General features: G+C 33.8%; 1 protein-coding gene across 1 annotated transcript; it reads left to right on the forward strand.

Annotated features, from left to right (window-relative positions):
* Positions 1-6,741: 6,741 nt before the first annotated feature.
* Osi3 (Osiris 3) lies at positions 6,742-13,886 on the forward strand. The gene is made up of 3 exons (XM_017615546.1): positions 6,742-6,831; positions 12,932-13,107; positions 13,310-13,886. Exons 1-3 carry the CDS (start codon positions 6,742-6,744, stop codon positions 13,884-13,886), a joined length of 843 nt encoding a protein of 280 aa, XP_017471035.1.
* Positions 13,887-14,855: the final 969 nt, after the last annotated feature.

The raw sequence follows: 14,855 nt of genomic DNA on the forward strand, positions 1-14,855 counted from the left end.
TTAAAATAGTATTTGTAAAATACTTTTCATTCAATCGCTACATGTACACAAAGCAATACAGATTCAAAGACATCAATATCCAAAACAGATTAATGTGCAACGGCCAGGCTGTAATTGTAAGATATCTATAAACTATTTCGAGCACGCTCCCGTACCTACATACATACATACATAAATATATGTATGCATATTTGGAGATAACGAGTACAATACATTTAGGGGGTTCCCTTAAACTTGTAAAGTCTTAAACTGTGTAAAACTCGTAAGTTTACGAGGCTTTTATGGGTACGCCCCCTGTTTGGAAAGGTGCGTAAAGTGACTGTTTTATAGATCAACCAGGAGTTTGTGAAGCAATTTTTGTTTCGTAGTATTTTCCATAATATCCCGCCATCTTAATTCTATCGCTCTTGGCTAAAACACAATTAAAAATGTCGAAAATTAGCATAAATTCTAAGACAACAGGTACTGTTAGTGGATGAAATTCATTCATTTTATTCGCTTATTAATTTTACATTTTGGTTATAAAAACCACTGAAGTTTACGAGGTCGTTTGCCCATCAAATTTGCTTCGAAATTTGACGAGGGGCTCGTAAATAGGGCTCCATACAAATTTTGACAGTTATTTTACGAGGCTCATAAATTTACAAGCTTTACGAGGCTTTCACAAGTTTAAGGGAAGACCCCCATTATGCCTTCGAATTGTCAGCAGCAATCAATTTCAATAATCCATAGACGCTAGTTAATGCGGCTATGACTATGCATCGCGTGAAAACTTAATGCCACAACGCGTTGAATGCTTGCCATTGTAGGCACTTATCTCCATACAACACACATACACCTACACTCATGCATGCTCAGAAATACATACATACATATAACGATGCAAGCATGAGTTGCATGCTCCTAATAGCAGCCACTTATCGAAGTCCGACTGCCGCTACCATGGTCATGGTCACACATTGTTGCTATTATTGTAACCGAACAACATTTCTCAAAAGAAAGCTGCTTGCAGAAATTGCTGGTGTTTATCGCTGACAGCAGCAGACTTGCAAGGTGGCGCGTGGTCTATACATACATATAGTCTGGTTACAAAGCCTGGTTTACTCGATGGATGGATGGTTGAATCGCGTGGCTGGGTGTATAGCAGTGCTGCCATTTTTACACTTTTCTTACTAAAATTGATTGACTTTTCCTCTTGGTATATTTGTAGTTCAAAGAAAGTAGTAGTAGAAGTTGCTTTTTGCGTTTTTTAAGATTTTGAGGCTAAACAACTTTTGGAGAACCTCTGTGACCTGCCCGTACTTTCATTACATTTTCATGTCGTTTGTTGGATATTTTTCTAGGAAAAATTTATTTTTCATGGCAACACTGCTCACTAGTTGTTAGCGAAATACAGTGAAACTGCAATATTGCAACATTAGCTGCTTGCCATCAGCATTCCATACTTGGCATTGCGTTGCATGAATGTGCAACTAACGCTGCTCTACTCACTAAAAAATGTAGCTGCGCGCAGCTGCATAACTTGTCAGCCAGTCAATATGTCAGTCTGTCAGTGAGTTGGTCAGTTGTGCGCTTGTCAAATGTGCAAATGGTTATTGCTACTCAATTTCTTCTTTCTTCGGTTTTTTACTGTGTGTATGTATTTTTTTATTTTTTTTTATATCAATTGCAATTTAATCTTACTTAAAATACTAGCAACGCCTTCCATACATCACCGCAAATGTGCAGTGAGTGGCTTTTGCTCGTCTCGCTCATCCCATGGTGCTGAAAGCATTTGTATCTATATATGTAAATATGTATGTATGTAAATGTGGCTCTGCGTGTTATTGTGCGATTGTTAATTCCTTTCAATTTTTATTCAATACATAAACTCTTTACCTCCGCTTTCATTGACGCTTTAGTTTGTTGTGGTAATAGCTGCTAAAATTATAAAAGTTGTTGTTATTGTAAAATTGTTGCTATCCGCTTGATGGACACTTTCATGTATCTAACTTTGGTAGTTAGCCCAGTTTTCATTCGAAGATTCTTTAACTCTTCTGGCATCATACGAAGCGTAATTCAAGTTGCAACGTACATATATATGTATGTATGTATGTAAGTCTGTGAAAACGTACAGGAAGCCGGGATTGCTCATACAATTTTGTATTTAGAGCCAACCGAGTACACAAACGAGCGATTTGTAAAAAAGCTACGATGGAATTTTATTTTGTGCAAAGATTTTTCTCGTCATTTACTTCGAAGGCTTTATTAAATCTATAAACTATGCGAATGCTTTGCAAGTTTTTTTTTCGGTTTTCCGCAATTTACTAGTAATTTTGAGGGTGTAGAAGTCAAACCGACCTCAGAATCGGATTCAGCGGGTCGAAATACATGTCGGTAGGTGGGTATGGTTAAAAACAAGCAATTATTATGATCTTTTTGTTTACCTGAAAACCTTACACTAAGTATAAAAACTAGCAAAACTAAATGTATTTAATGCTGTGAAACACATTTTTCTCGATTAAAAGAAATGGTAGTGAGGAAGCCATCTTGGTAGGTTTATGAACCAGTTCTTGGTAGGAAAGACAATTTTTCAGTGGTAGCCCTGCTTATGACCATTGTGACTATTTTGGACTTTGGTAAATTTGCGTATCACTGAACAGAAACGGTTAGAAAAAAAAGAGGCAGTTCAATCATTTGAAAAATTATCCCTTCTAAATTTTTCATGCTTCTTGCAACAAAATTTAATTTTTAGGAAAAATGGACTTAGCAGCAACATTTCACTCTTAGCTAGCAATAGCAGTTTTCTAAAAGTACCACATTTCGCTGATTTTGAACTGATTACTGTCACCTGTGAACCACCTAGTTGTCTGATGATATTTTGCTTCTATTTATGCTTCTAAGTAGAACCCCTGTATTTAGATGAACAGAAAATATGATAGCTTCTCAATATATGAGTCGTTTATTTTGAAAGTGGCATAAGCCGAGATATTTAAGGGTTTTCGTTTTAGCACGTGTAAAAATATTGATGCTAACTTTCGAAAAGTTTTATTTTTATTTGTTATTTTGGGATATCTATATTTTTCCAGTCTAAATATTTTGGTATATTCATGGAAAAATCACCACTTTTCATTAAGTCAAATGGACTTATGCTATGTATTTTACTTACTTGATGTTTAGAAAAAAAAACTGTGAATTACCAAAAATTATGAATAAATTGAATATGTATGTATTTATATAATAGTCTCACCACCGTACTACTTTAAACGAGCAATTCTTGTATATACGTACATATGTATGTATGTATATAAATAGAATGTTTCACATCAACCGGCCGAGATCTCTGTTGAAAATTCTGAGCAACTAAAGTAAACATATTAAGTCAAAATATCTGTAAGCTAATACCCTTTCAATTGCAAATAGGCGAATATAAAACTCAAAATGGCGTCATTACTCGCTAGGTAAAATACGCAGAATAAGCAAATATATTTATTAATGTGCAAAAATTCTGTGTTATTTTAAAATTTCCTTGTATTCGCTTGAAACTTGTTACTCGATTGGCCTTGACGTCGCTGATTAAGAATCTGTAGTTCAAATGGCAGTCCAAAAATATTAAAATAGCTTAGATTCGATTAAAACTATACAGCCAAGGGTTCTTAACGTCGCTGATTACGAATCTGGAATCAGATTTAAAAAAACTCATAATTTCGGATTCATGTTGGATATATGTACCATTTATCATGGGAAAGTTAAATGGAACGTGTGTACGTACATACATGGCGTATGAGTAACATTCTCATCTCGTCTTGTTAGAACTATCTACATTTGGTAATATTGGTAATATATAAAGTTAGCGAAAAAACATCAAGCAAAAAATGTCGCATATACCCATGAATTTGCCGTTTTTTTGCCGTTATTTAGTTGTGGAAAAAATAATTTTGTCGCTCTGGTATTTTTTTAGATATAAGGTGTTTTGCTAATTCAAAAAATTAAGAAGCTTTCTTATCACAATCAAACGACAATATCAAAAACAGTTTTAATGCACAAAACAAATTCATGGGTATATGCGACATTTTTTGCTCGATGTTATTTCGCTAACTTTATACACATATCTATTGGCAAGCAAGCACAATAATGTAAGTATGTTTTTTTTTCATGGATGGTGATTTCTTTTCTACCAAAAAATGTCGCCTTTTGATTGCACCTTTATCTTTAAGTGTTCGGTTCTAAAATAAAGGCAAAGGGTGAGAAAACTTAGTAATTGTTTCTTAAAATGTGACACTCTTTTAAGGCACATTCCTACCCTTTGTAGCGTTGTGAGGGGTGATGGTTGCCCTGAAAATCATATAGTTGCTTAAACCGACGACAGGGACAAGAAGTCAAAAACATACCCCTTTAGAGTGTAACATCTGATGGCGTTTTCGTTTCTACCGAAAAATATTACCTTCTCTTTGCCCTCTATGCACAAATACTAAGAAGAGGGCAATGAGAAGACACAATTTTTTGTAGAAACGAAAACTCCACAACACACCGGCGAAGGACAACATTATATTTGGAAGAAACGAAACCACCACAAATTAAGAAAATAAAATTGTAAATTTTAGTTTCTTTTTATTTTTTAAACTTTAGAATTTTTTAATTGTGAAATAAGTTGCGTCCAATGACCGCTGTCCATATTTCAAGGTACGCCGACTTGTGGTAATGGGCAGGTTATGATAACGGAGCTTTTTTTACTTATGCAAATAAGAAAATATAAATGATAATGAAAACAAATGTTTTTTAATTAATAGATATACAAATTTTTATTTAAAGTTATAAGTTTTTTGTTACTGAAATTAATTCTAAAAGAGTTTGGCCAAATGGCCCTTGTCCGCCATTCAAGTTATGCAAATTTTGCAGCCTTCTTGTGTTAACATGCACTTAAAAGCTCTAAAATATTCTCATAATTTAGTTTTTTTTTTTAATTGCTAGCATTATTATTCAATTTAAATAACGGGCTAAGCAAACCACTGCAGTGCAAACAAATGGCGCCAAAAAGTGAGAATACAAAATTTTAGTTGTTTATGAAGTCGTTCAAAAGCTATCATTAATTAATTTTATGGCACAATCAAATCATTCATTCAGCAGGTGTCATACAATAATAAAGTCAACAAATATTCCCAGCCTGGAAAGTATGGCAATTTTGTGTAGTTAAAATGCGCATTGTAAACAAGAAAGGCAGAAGAGCAATTGTGCGCTCAGCGACGTCGACTTGTGGCAATAAAGTGAAAATCGTTTGCAAGGTTCTCTTCATATGTGCCCGAAATGTGTGATCCATACACATCTTAACCCATTCATACATGTGTATGTATGTATGTATGTACTTGTCTGTGCAAATATACATAAGTATGCTCACATAATTATACGCAACCACAGGCAGAAACTTTTCAATTTTCACTATGGAAATCAGCGTTGGGAATTGGGTTTCCTGTATATTGGATGCGCTGTGTGCTGTGGTGGTGTAAGCCACATTTGTTTGTCTTGTGGCAAGTGTTGAGTAGAAGTCGTTCACCGCCTAACTTGGTCAACGGCAACAGTGGCGGCAAGGCGGAGGCAACTTACAGCAAACATGTGAAACTTTGAATTTTATTAAAATAATAGCAACAACCAACAACAAAAAAGGCAAACATAAAACTAAAAGTCTATTGAAGCAGTTAGCTGTCTAACTGTTGCATTTTTTGTTGCAACCAACTAACATGCTGAGAAAATGAAAATAAACAATGGCAGCAACGGCTTTGGCGCTGAGGCAGCAGCAGCAGCAGAAGCAGAAGCGGTTGTTGCAAGCGATTCCTTGCACTTGACAAACAAGTTGTTGCTGGCGTTGTTGTTGGTTTATAAAATTTGAAACTTTTGTTACTGTCAGTGCTTAAGTGTCGCTCTGCTGTTGTTGTTGTTGTTGCTTGTATGCAGTTGTTGCACTGTGTCGACTTGTGCTTGTTTTGGGACATCAAATGTACATCCATCTAACTAACTGGGATTCTCTAACTAAGCTGCACGTCTGGTTTTCCAACAACTACTCGTATGTATGTATGTATGTACGTATGTTTGTTGGTACAACCAACCGGCCTGATCCCGCTTAGCCTAGCGGTTGATGTTGCACGCTGCCGCAAAGCAAGCTGCGAACGTTTGCTTGCCGCAAGTACGTTAGTAGTTCATATAAAATCTTAATCACAGGCGTGAAATTCGCATTAGGTCTTCTGATATCACGACGATGTCATTGAATTCTTGCCGCTTCCACAGTGTCAACGGCGATTTGGCAAAAATAGCAAAAACGCCTTAGAAGCGAAGTGAAGTAAGAAAGATAGTTCGCTACTAAAAGGATTCAACCAAAAGTGCTAACAAAATTGGGATAACCTTCCTTTCGGTGTGCGATTCTTGTGCCGTTTGGAATAAGTACGAAAGATATTTTTAAATTTTTGATTATTAGTTTTATCCTGGTTTCGCGTGCGGTTATTATCCTGCCAAATTGTCACACATGTAGCAGCTAAAGTACATCATTGTGGTTTATTTGAGAGTGTGTGCTAGTGTGTTCGTGGTCGTAAAGCAACTTTCAGTGAACGAAGTAGGAAATAAATATAAAAGAATACAGAAAAATTCTTCGCTAGGCGAGAACGAGTCCAGTGCTACCGGATATTGCACAAAACTTGACCGACTTAATTCAAACCAAATAAGAACGACATCGGCTCGTGGTTGTTGTAATATCTACGCAAAGATAGCTTTAAAATGAAAGCGCTTTTATCATTTGGCGTTATAACGCTTTTAACGGTGATTTCGGTACGCGCTACACCTGCCATCAGCACCAGTGAAAATACGGTAATTATACAATGTTTGTAGAAATAGCAAAAATAAATATATATGCGATGATATGAACTGTCCAGAATTTAAATTGCGGCATTTTTAATGAGTGCAGTGAAAACCCCATTTTAAATGATAGCCGCATTAAAAAATTTAAATTTTGTCCATAAGAAGAGCATAATATAGAGAAATTTTGAAAAATTTCAGACACAATTACAATTTAAAATACAAATGACGGGAAACGGTCCCGGTTTTTCTGTCTGCAGTATATCAAGAAATCAATCGGGAAAAATAATTAGCGTCATGTTTAATTTTAGCATTTTTATATGATAAAATGCTTTTTATATTTCCATGCTATGTGCTTTTCTTAGTGATTTTACTTGATTTTCATGTATTTTTTGTACAGTGAATTACCACCACTTGCGTGACACTGGAATTTTATAAATATGGTCTATTTTTAAATTAAATTCTAAAAATATTTTTGAAACGTTTTCGGTTTTGAAATTTACGTAAACTATTCGAGACCATCCAGAATTGCATAAAGTTTAATTTGTTTTCAATTATATTAATAATATTTTTATTAGCACGCTTCCAATGTTACAAAATATTTAATGTACAATATATTGTACAAATGCATGGAAAGGGTTAATACATCTATCGCAGTTCTATAGAAGAGTTCTGGCATAACAAATTTTTAACCTAACCAGTCTCTTAATTAATACACTCAAATATACACTCAATAATACACTCAAATAACAATTTTTTACTTTCTTAAAGGACACTTAAGTATCCGAAAAAAAACTATTGTAGTTTTTCGCTGGCTATGTTACATTTAACATTTGTGGTTTATCTCATTATTTTCTATCATTCAGAACTTTATCAGCTAAAATAAATGAATAAAAAATTATATTTTCATAATATTCCTTGTTTTAGTTTTTAAATTTTTTTTTTAGGTTTTTATCAATTTCCACGTTTCTGTTGAATGAAACTTCATCAAATGTCAGCATACATAAAACATGATTTTGGTCGAAAATGGTGGCACACTTACCTTAGACAGTGCATTATCTTCAGTTTTACATGAATAATAAGATTTCATTGCGAAATTGCATTTAAATGAAAACTTAAAAAAATATACTAAACCAAGTCAAAATAACAGCTCGTGCTCATATCGACGTAGTCAATGTTGGGAAAATTTTTTGTTGTAAAGACAATTAACAGTTAATTAATTGCTAATTGCTATCAGTACAATTACCAATTGGTTAATTGTAATTGAGGAGAATAACAATTGACATTTTTTTATTTTTTAATTGTCCTTACGCAATTAAATTTTAATTGCTATTAATTTAACTGTAATGCGCAATTAAAAATTTAAATTGCAATTTTTTTAACAAATTAACAAGATGATTAAAAAATTAATTGATTAGTGCCCAACACTGCCCGTAGTTGCGTATGTAACGTAAACGCCCCGTAATACCATACATAGCCATCTAACCAGTTTACACACACGCCTTCAATTAAATCATATTATTTAGAAGTAACTAAATATTGCCGTGGAATATTTTCCTACAGCATTATTAACTTCTTCATGAAAATACAGAAAAATTTTAGAATGAATTTCGAGTGTGTCTAGGGACACGAATTTAACTTATTTAATAATTTAAATTTAACTTTTTCAAACTAAAAATTTTTTAACACTCTTTCGTTCGACACCCGTATTTCATGTTGCCTATGTAATAGTAAACTAAGTTCGACTTTTCTAACAGGTGGCAACTGTCCTCAAAATATTCTCAAACTAAGACCTTCTTAAGTATATGTATTTCAATTATCTAATTGCTTTGTGTCAAGTTAAATTTTATTTTTTAAACATATTTCAAAAAAAGCGTTGTAATAAAGCTTTTTCAAACATATTTCGGTTGATAACCAGCTTTTGGTATTTGAAAGTAAGTTTTTAAACACGCGACAATCCTCTTTACACATTCCAAATATTCAAACTTAACACTTCTTATCATTCTTTCGTTTGACTCCCGTATTTTTATATCTCATATAATTTTTGCATTAGTTAATTAAACTAGACCTTTCAGAACAGGTGGCAGCTTTCTTCCGAAGTAATTTGAAACCAATCCCCCCTTCTTAACTCTCCTTCGTCTGACATTGCGATACGTATCTTAATTAACTGATGAACTCAGTTGAATTTGGTTTTTTAAACATATGACAACACCGCTATACATAGGTGTATCAGAAATAAAGATTTTTCAAGCCAACTTTGATTGATAGCCGTAGATCAATAATTCTTTTAACTTATAAAATAATTTTAATTTAACTTTTTAAACAGGTGGCGACCTTCTTTCAAACACCTCAAAAATATTCTTAGTGTTCCAACTAAAGATTTCTTAACCCTCTTTCATTTGACATCCATATTTTGAAATTTCATTTAACTTGTGTATAAGTTAACTACATAAATTAGACCTTTGAATATAGTTTCTTAAAAGGTGGCAAGCAAACATATGCGCTGGCGTGACGTCACAAAAAACAGAAGTGTGGTTTGACCTGGGTTACAAAATTACAAAACTCTGCGAATTGGGCATTTTTTTTATACATGTATTTTATGTCAAACATAGTTTTTATTTGGACCTCAACGCTACCTAGCGGTTCCATTTGTGCAAACGTATGTGTTACTGGGTTCAAATAAATATGCCAAATTTAAAACAACTCAGAGCAAAAATACGGCTTCTCAAAATATCTCGACCTTGGCGCCACCTAGTGAGAGTATTTTTTGCAAACATTTAACTTTGATATGTGACTTTTTAACCGACTTCAAAACCTCTATCATTTCGTGGAAATATCTTTATTTTTTCATATGTTGCCGCATGACTTTGGACCACGTCAACCGATTTCTATAATTATTTTTTTAGAAGAAAGGTGGAACCTCAGGGATGGTCCCATACTAATCGTGATTTATATCCGATCACTGGATTATGAAGAAATTAACGGTAATCTTAAATGTTTATATGGGAATTGAAGTCGGTTTTATTTTTTTTCTTAAAAATTACTTGCATTTTTTTTCTTTTGTGGGACCCTCCACTGGAAACGCCCATTTGTCTATACTTCGGAATTTATATGTAAAGCCATAACATGTCTTCAGTGAAGTGAATTAACACACTTAACTCTACATAAGCAAGGTTTAAAGAGTTCATTGTTTTTGATTTTGTTATCGATATTTGGAATATCGTGTAATTTTGTTTCCATATTAATGGGTACCAAATATTTTTACAGCAATACTTTAAATGAGTACCATATCAAAATACTTTCATTTCGATATCATGCCTAAGTGCCCTTGTGCCCAAGGGCGCTCGGGTATAAAAAGAAATATTTTTAAAGCAAGCTTTTTAAAAATGAATTAAAACGGTCAATAAATACGTTTTTTTTTTTAATATCTCGACTCCTGCGCCACCTATCGGATTAACTCATCTCCGGATTGGGACTTCATCGGGTTATGAGCCAACTGTGAAGCTTCAAGTCTCTAGGTCATCGGCAAGTTGCACTGTGGTCTGGAATTCATATTTTTTGGCGTAAAAGAAAAAAATTAACTGATTTTAAAAAATGGGTTAAGCAATATTAATGAAGACATTTCAGTGGTCCAAAATATGCAATAAATTAACTTGATAAGGCAACCCTTTTCTATTTATGAGTTGTCAAAAATGATGCCTCTGAAGCAACAACGAACTTGTGAACAGCTGAGTAAAAGGTTGTAAGAAACGAACTGTGAGATAATAGTTAATAAACAAAAAACGTTAAAAAATTTACAATGGAAAACAATAAGAAAGTTTCCTATTTTTGAACTGAATAAACAAAATTTGGTTTTTTGTGTAATATCTATATGGTGTGATGTTTCGTATAATAACTTTTTTATCGTAAAAATTTGGTATTTGCCTGTGTTTTGTGGAGATTTTTACGTTAGATAAAAGTTGAGAGTGTGCTCTTTAAAATCATTTGTAATTTTCAGCAACATTTGAATTCCAACACAAAAATATTTGGGGTTTGGCTAGAGGGCGATCGTAAAACTACTGAAGCATATTCACTCAAAATTAATATTTACAATGATTTTTAGGCAAAAAATGAGAATGTTATAAATGCTTGGAAAATGGGCCTAGCCACGCCCACTTATGATTACATGTATATACCTTGGTAACCGCTCCACTAATTCCTCCCAAACTTAGCGCTGTTGTTGGTCTTGCTAAAGTATACCAAATGGAGGAAAACCACGCCCACATCCCATATAACGGTAATTTGGAGAAATACGAAATCTTCGATAAATCGGTAAATACTGAAGCTTATTTATTCGAAATTGAAGTTTGCAATAATTCTTTAGCAAGAAATACGCTTAAAATTTAATTTTGGAAAATGGGCGTGGCCCTGCCCACTTATGCTCACATATATGTATCTCGGTAACGGTTGAATCAATTTGTACCAAACGCGGTACGATTATTGTGCATGCCACATAAGAGGAAAAAATTGAAAATTGTTGAAATCGGACTCAAATTACGCCCAATTTTCATATAACATTAAATTTAAATTGGAACTATATAAGTTTATCTCATTAAGTCTAACTGAATATACTAGCGACACTATATGTGCTAAGTTTTGTTAAGATCGGTCAAGTGGTTGGTGAGATATACGAATTTTCCTTGTCAGTGAGCGGGCCACGCCCCTTTTCCAAAATTTTAAATATGTCGTATTCCCCTTTATGCCTTGACCCCTTATACCAAATTTATCTTTTCTAGCTTCACTGGCAGCTGAATTATATCACTCTTCGTATTTGTATGAGTGGAGTGGGCGGCGATAACATTTAAGTGACACATCTCGTTTCTAATAACACTATGCGACAGTCAAAATCGGGATGGGATGAAACCAACGGGAAATGTTATATCGGTCAAAATCAAGTTATACGTGGCCCGGCGTTTCGCTGGGTCACGTCTAGGAATCGAGATATATCGATTTGAAGTTAGTAACTATCATATAGGGGAAATTGTCACCTTTGGTGGTCTTTTTTTTGACATAACTCGAGAACCACTAGTCCGATTTTGCTCAAAAAAATTAAAAAAAATTAAAAATTACAATTCCTTTAATCTGTTAATATAACGTTTTTATATATACTCAACAGTTTTGCCGGTAAAAATAAATGTATGAAGAAAAAAAAAATTATTTTTGCCTAAAAATTAAAATTTTTTTTTTGATTTTTCGTGTTAATAATAAATAATATATAATAAATATTATCCAAATTCATTGAAACATAAAATCAATATTCTTGTCAAAATGAGATACCTTCACTTAATTGTGAATAAAAGCGAAACGCGTCCATCGATTTTCATGATCTATGTCTCATTTTGCTTAAAGGTTATGTGACTTTGCGTGAAAGTAATACGACTTGCCTTTTTTCCGTTTTGGATTTTTTATGAATTTAAAAAATAAAAAAATTTAATATTTTAGGCAAAAAAAATTTTTTTCTTCATACATTTATTTTTGCCGGCAAAACTGTTGATTATATTGAAAAACGTTATATAAACAGATTAAAGGAATTGTAATTTTTAATTTTTTTCAATTTGTTTGAGCAAAATCGGACTAGTGGTTCTCGAGTTATGTCAAAAAAAAGACCACCAAAGGTGACAATTTCCCCTATATGATAGTTACTAACTTCAAATCGATATATCTCGATTCCTAGACGTGACCCAGCGAAACGCCGGGACACGTATAACTTCTTTTTTACCGATATAACTTTCCCCGGTAGTTTGAACCCTTCCCGATCACTGGCCCCTACCATTTGTCTCACAGTGTTATTTATGCAAAAAAAAATGATTTCCAGACCATAGTGAGTTGGTCAAAAAGTGGTTCCAAGAACCGCCCCTAAAAAACATGCTAACAGAGCAAGTTAAATAAGAGCTTGTCAAAAAGTAGCCAAAACTTTTACGCCCAAATTCATAAAAAATAAAGAAGACTTTAACTGCTTTATAAATCGAAAATTTGTATGAAAATGTCACTTTATAGAGCTCTATAAACCTATTTTATTTTTTATGAATAAGGCCATTAGTATATAATGTATCTTTTTATTCCATACTTGCAGATTCCTGTGGTAAATCGCAATCAACTGGAAGAGGGCTTTTTGCGAAAGCTTAATAGTAAATGTACTCAAAGGGACAATCATTCGTGTATGATGCTCAAATTGATTGTATACATGAATCGAATATTTAAAAAGTCTTCAATCGAGATAAATGAAAACCTTAAAGTCTCGCAAAACAGGTAAGCATTGAATTGGATTTCTTACCATTTTCGTGGGTGGTAAAATGTTATTATGCCTGCTCATGAAGATTTGTAAAAAATTGTGCAGCGGCGGCAATAAGTCACGAAACCTACAAAAAAATATTTAGTTTTGTTTACTCAAAAGAAAAAAAAAACACAAAATAATAAATCATTAATTTTCATTTACCTTATTACTTCACAGAGATATCGACTCCATACCGGATGACCCGGACGATGACTTAATGCTGGCGCGTTCAATCGAGTCCGACGATGAGACGCTTGGCCTGCTGGTGGCCGGAAAAATTTGGAAATTCATACGCTCACGTACGCTACGCTATAAATTCTCCGATAATGCAGACTTCGTACTCACCACCGAACCCAAAGGCAATTTGAATTTTGGCGTATCCGTGAGTCCGGTGGAGGCGCTCGTAGAGGGACGCGGCAAAATGAAAAATATGGGCCCAATGCTGATGATAATGATGGCTAAAGCGGGCATGGTGGGTGCCATAATGCTCAAGGGTCTCTTTCTGTTAGCGGGTAAAGCATTAATTGTCTCAAAGATTGCACTGCTGCTGTCAGTGATAATCGCATTGAAGAAGTTGCTATCGCAAAAGAAGCACATTGTCGAGATACCACATCACGATACTTACAGTTCGGGTTGGGCGCGCGCATTGGATGGCTTCATTGAGGGTATGGCTGAGGTGCCGGCGCAGATAATTGCACAGGAGGCGCAAGATATGGCTTACAATGGACAAATGCCGATGCAGCAGCTGCACTAGAGTGCAAGTACGAGCAGATAGTCAAAAGTGATGAAACATTGTCGTACAAATGTTTATACTTATTAAATGATGAAATAACTAAATGGAGAAATGTCTTCCGAAGTAATATGCATTTTTTTTACAGTCATAAAAGAGTGAACGAATAAAATTAAAAAAAAAATAATAATTTACTATTCAAGTTACTAGAAGCAGCTGCAGAAAAACTGCAATAAAATGTAAAAACTCAAAGCCAACGACGCCGACTGAGTTGGTGCAGCGATGGCTATTTGTTTCTTTTCATATACATACATATACGAAATACTTACTATGCACTGTTATTGATTCTATTGAATTAATTATTTATTGAAAACTAGATATGTATTTATAACTGTGTTTGTTGAAGTTATTTATTTTAAGTGTTGACCTTCCACTTCTTGGGTAGTCGGCGAGAATTTTTCAATACTGGGATTCATGAAACTTCACAGAGTTGTTGCTCTGTTTATTTGAAAAATTTGCCACCTCACGACACAACAGTTTCTTGCGACAAAATTGTCTGGCCATATTATTTGAGCTGACAATCAAAGTCGCGGAACATACAGTCCTCGAATAGTACTTAAAGAAAAAATATATCAGTTAAGGCTGTTTCAAAATATAATTTTAAAATTTTTTCGTTTTCACTTAAGCGCGGCATTTTGAAAAAATGTTACCTTTTCAATCCGAACTTGAGATAGGTCGTTCATACAATTTGTGCGCAAAGCTGCCATTTCTCCAAAAATACCACTTTGCAATGTTTCATGAATCGCACTAATGCGATTTTTTTCTCAAAAATGTTTGCTTCTTTCGTATAACTAACCTGATCACATATGGATTTTTCCATTAGTTGCCAATAAAAATAAAAAATAAAAAATATATAAAAACAGAAAAATATACATAAATATACGTACCGTAAATCTCAGTTAGTATAAGCAAAATAACAAAAGTAATTATTTA

This window comes from Rhagoletis zephyria, unplaced genomic scaffold (genome assembly GCF_001687245.7).
Source record: "Rhagoletis zephyria isolate East Lansing unplaced genomic scaffold, Rhagoletis_zephyria_1.1 Rzeph_scaffold_01029, whole genome shotgun sequence".
NCBI lineage: Eukaryota > Metazoa > Arthropoda > Insecta > Diptera > Tephritidae > Rhagoletis > Rhagoletis zephyria.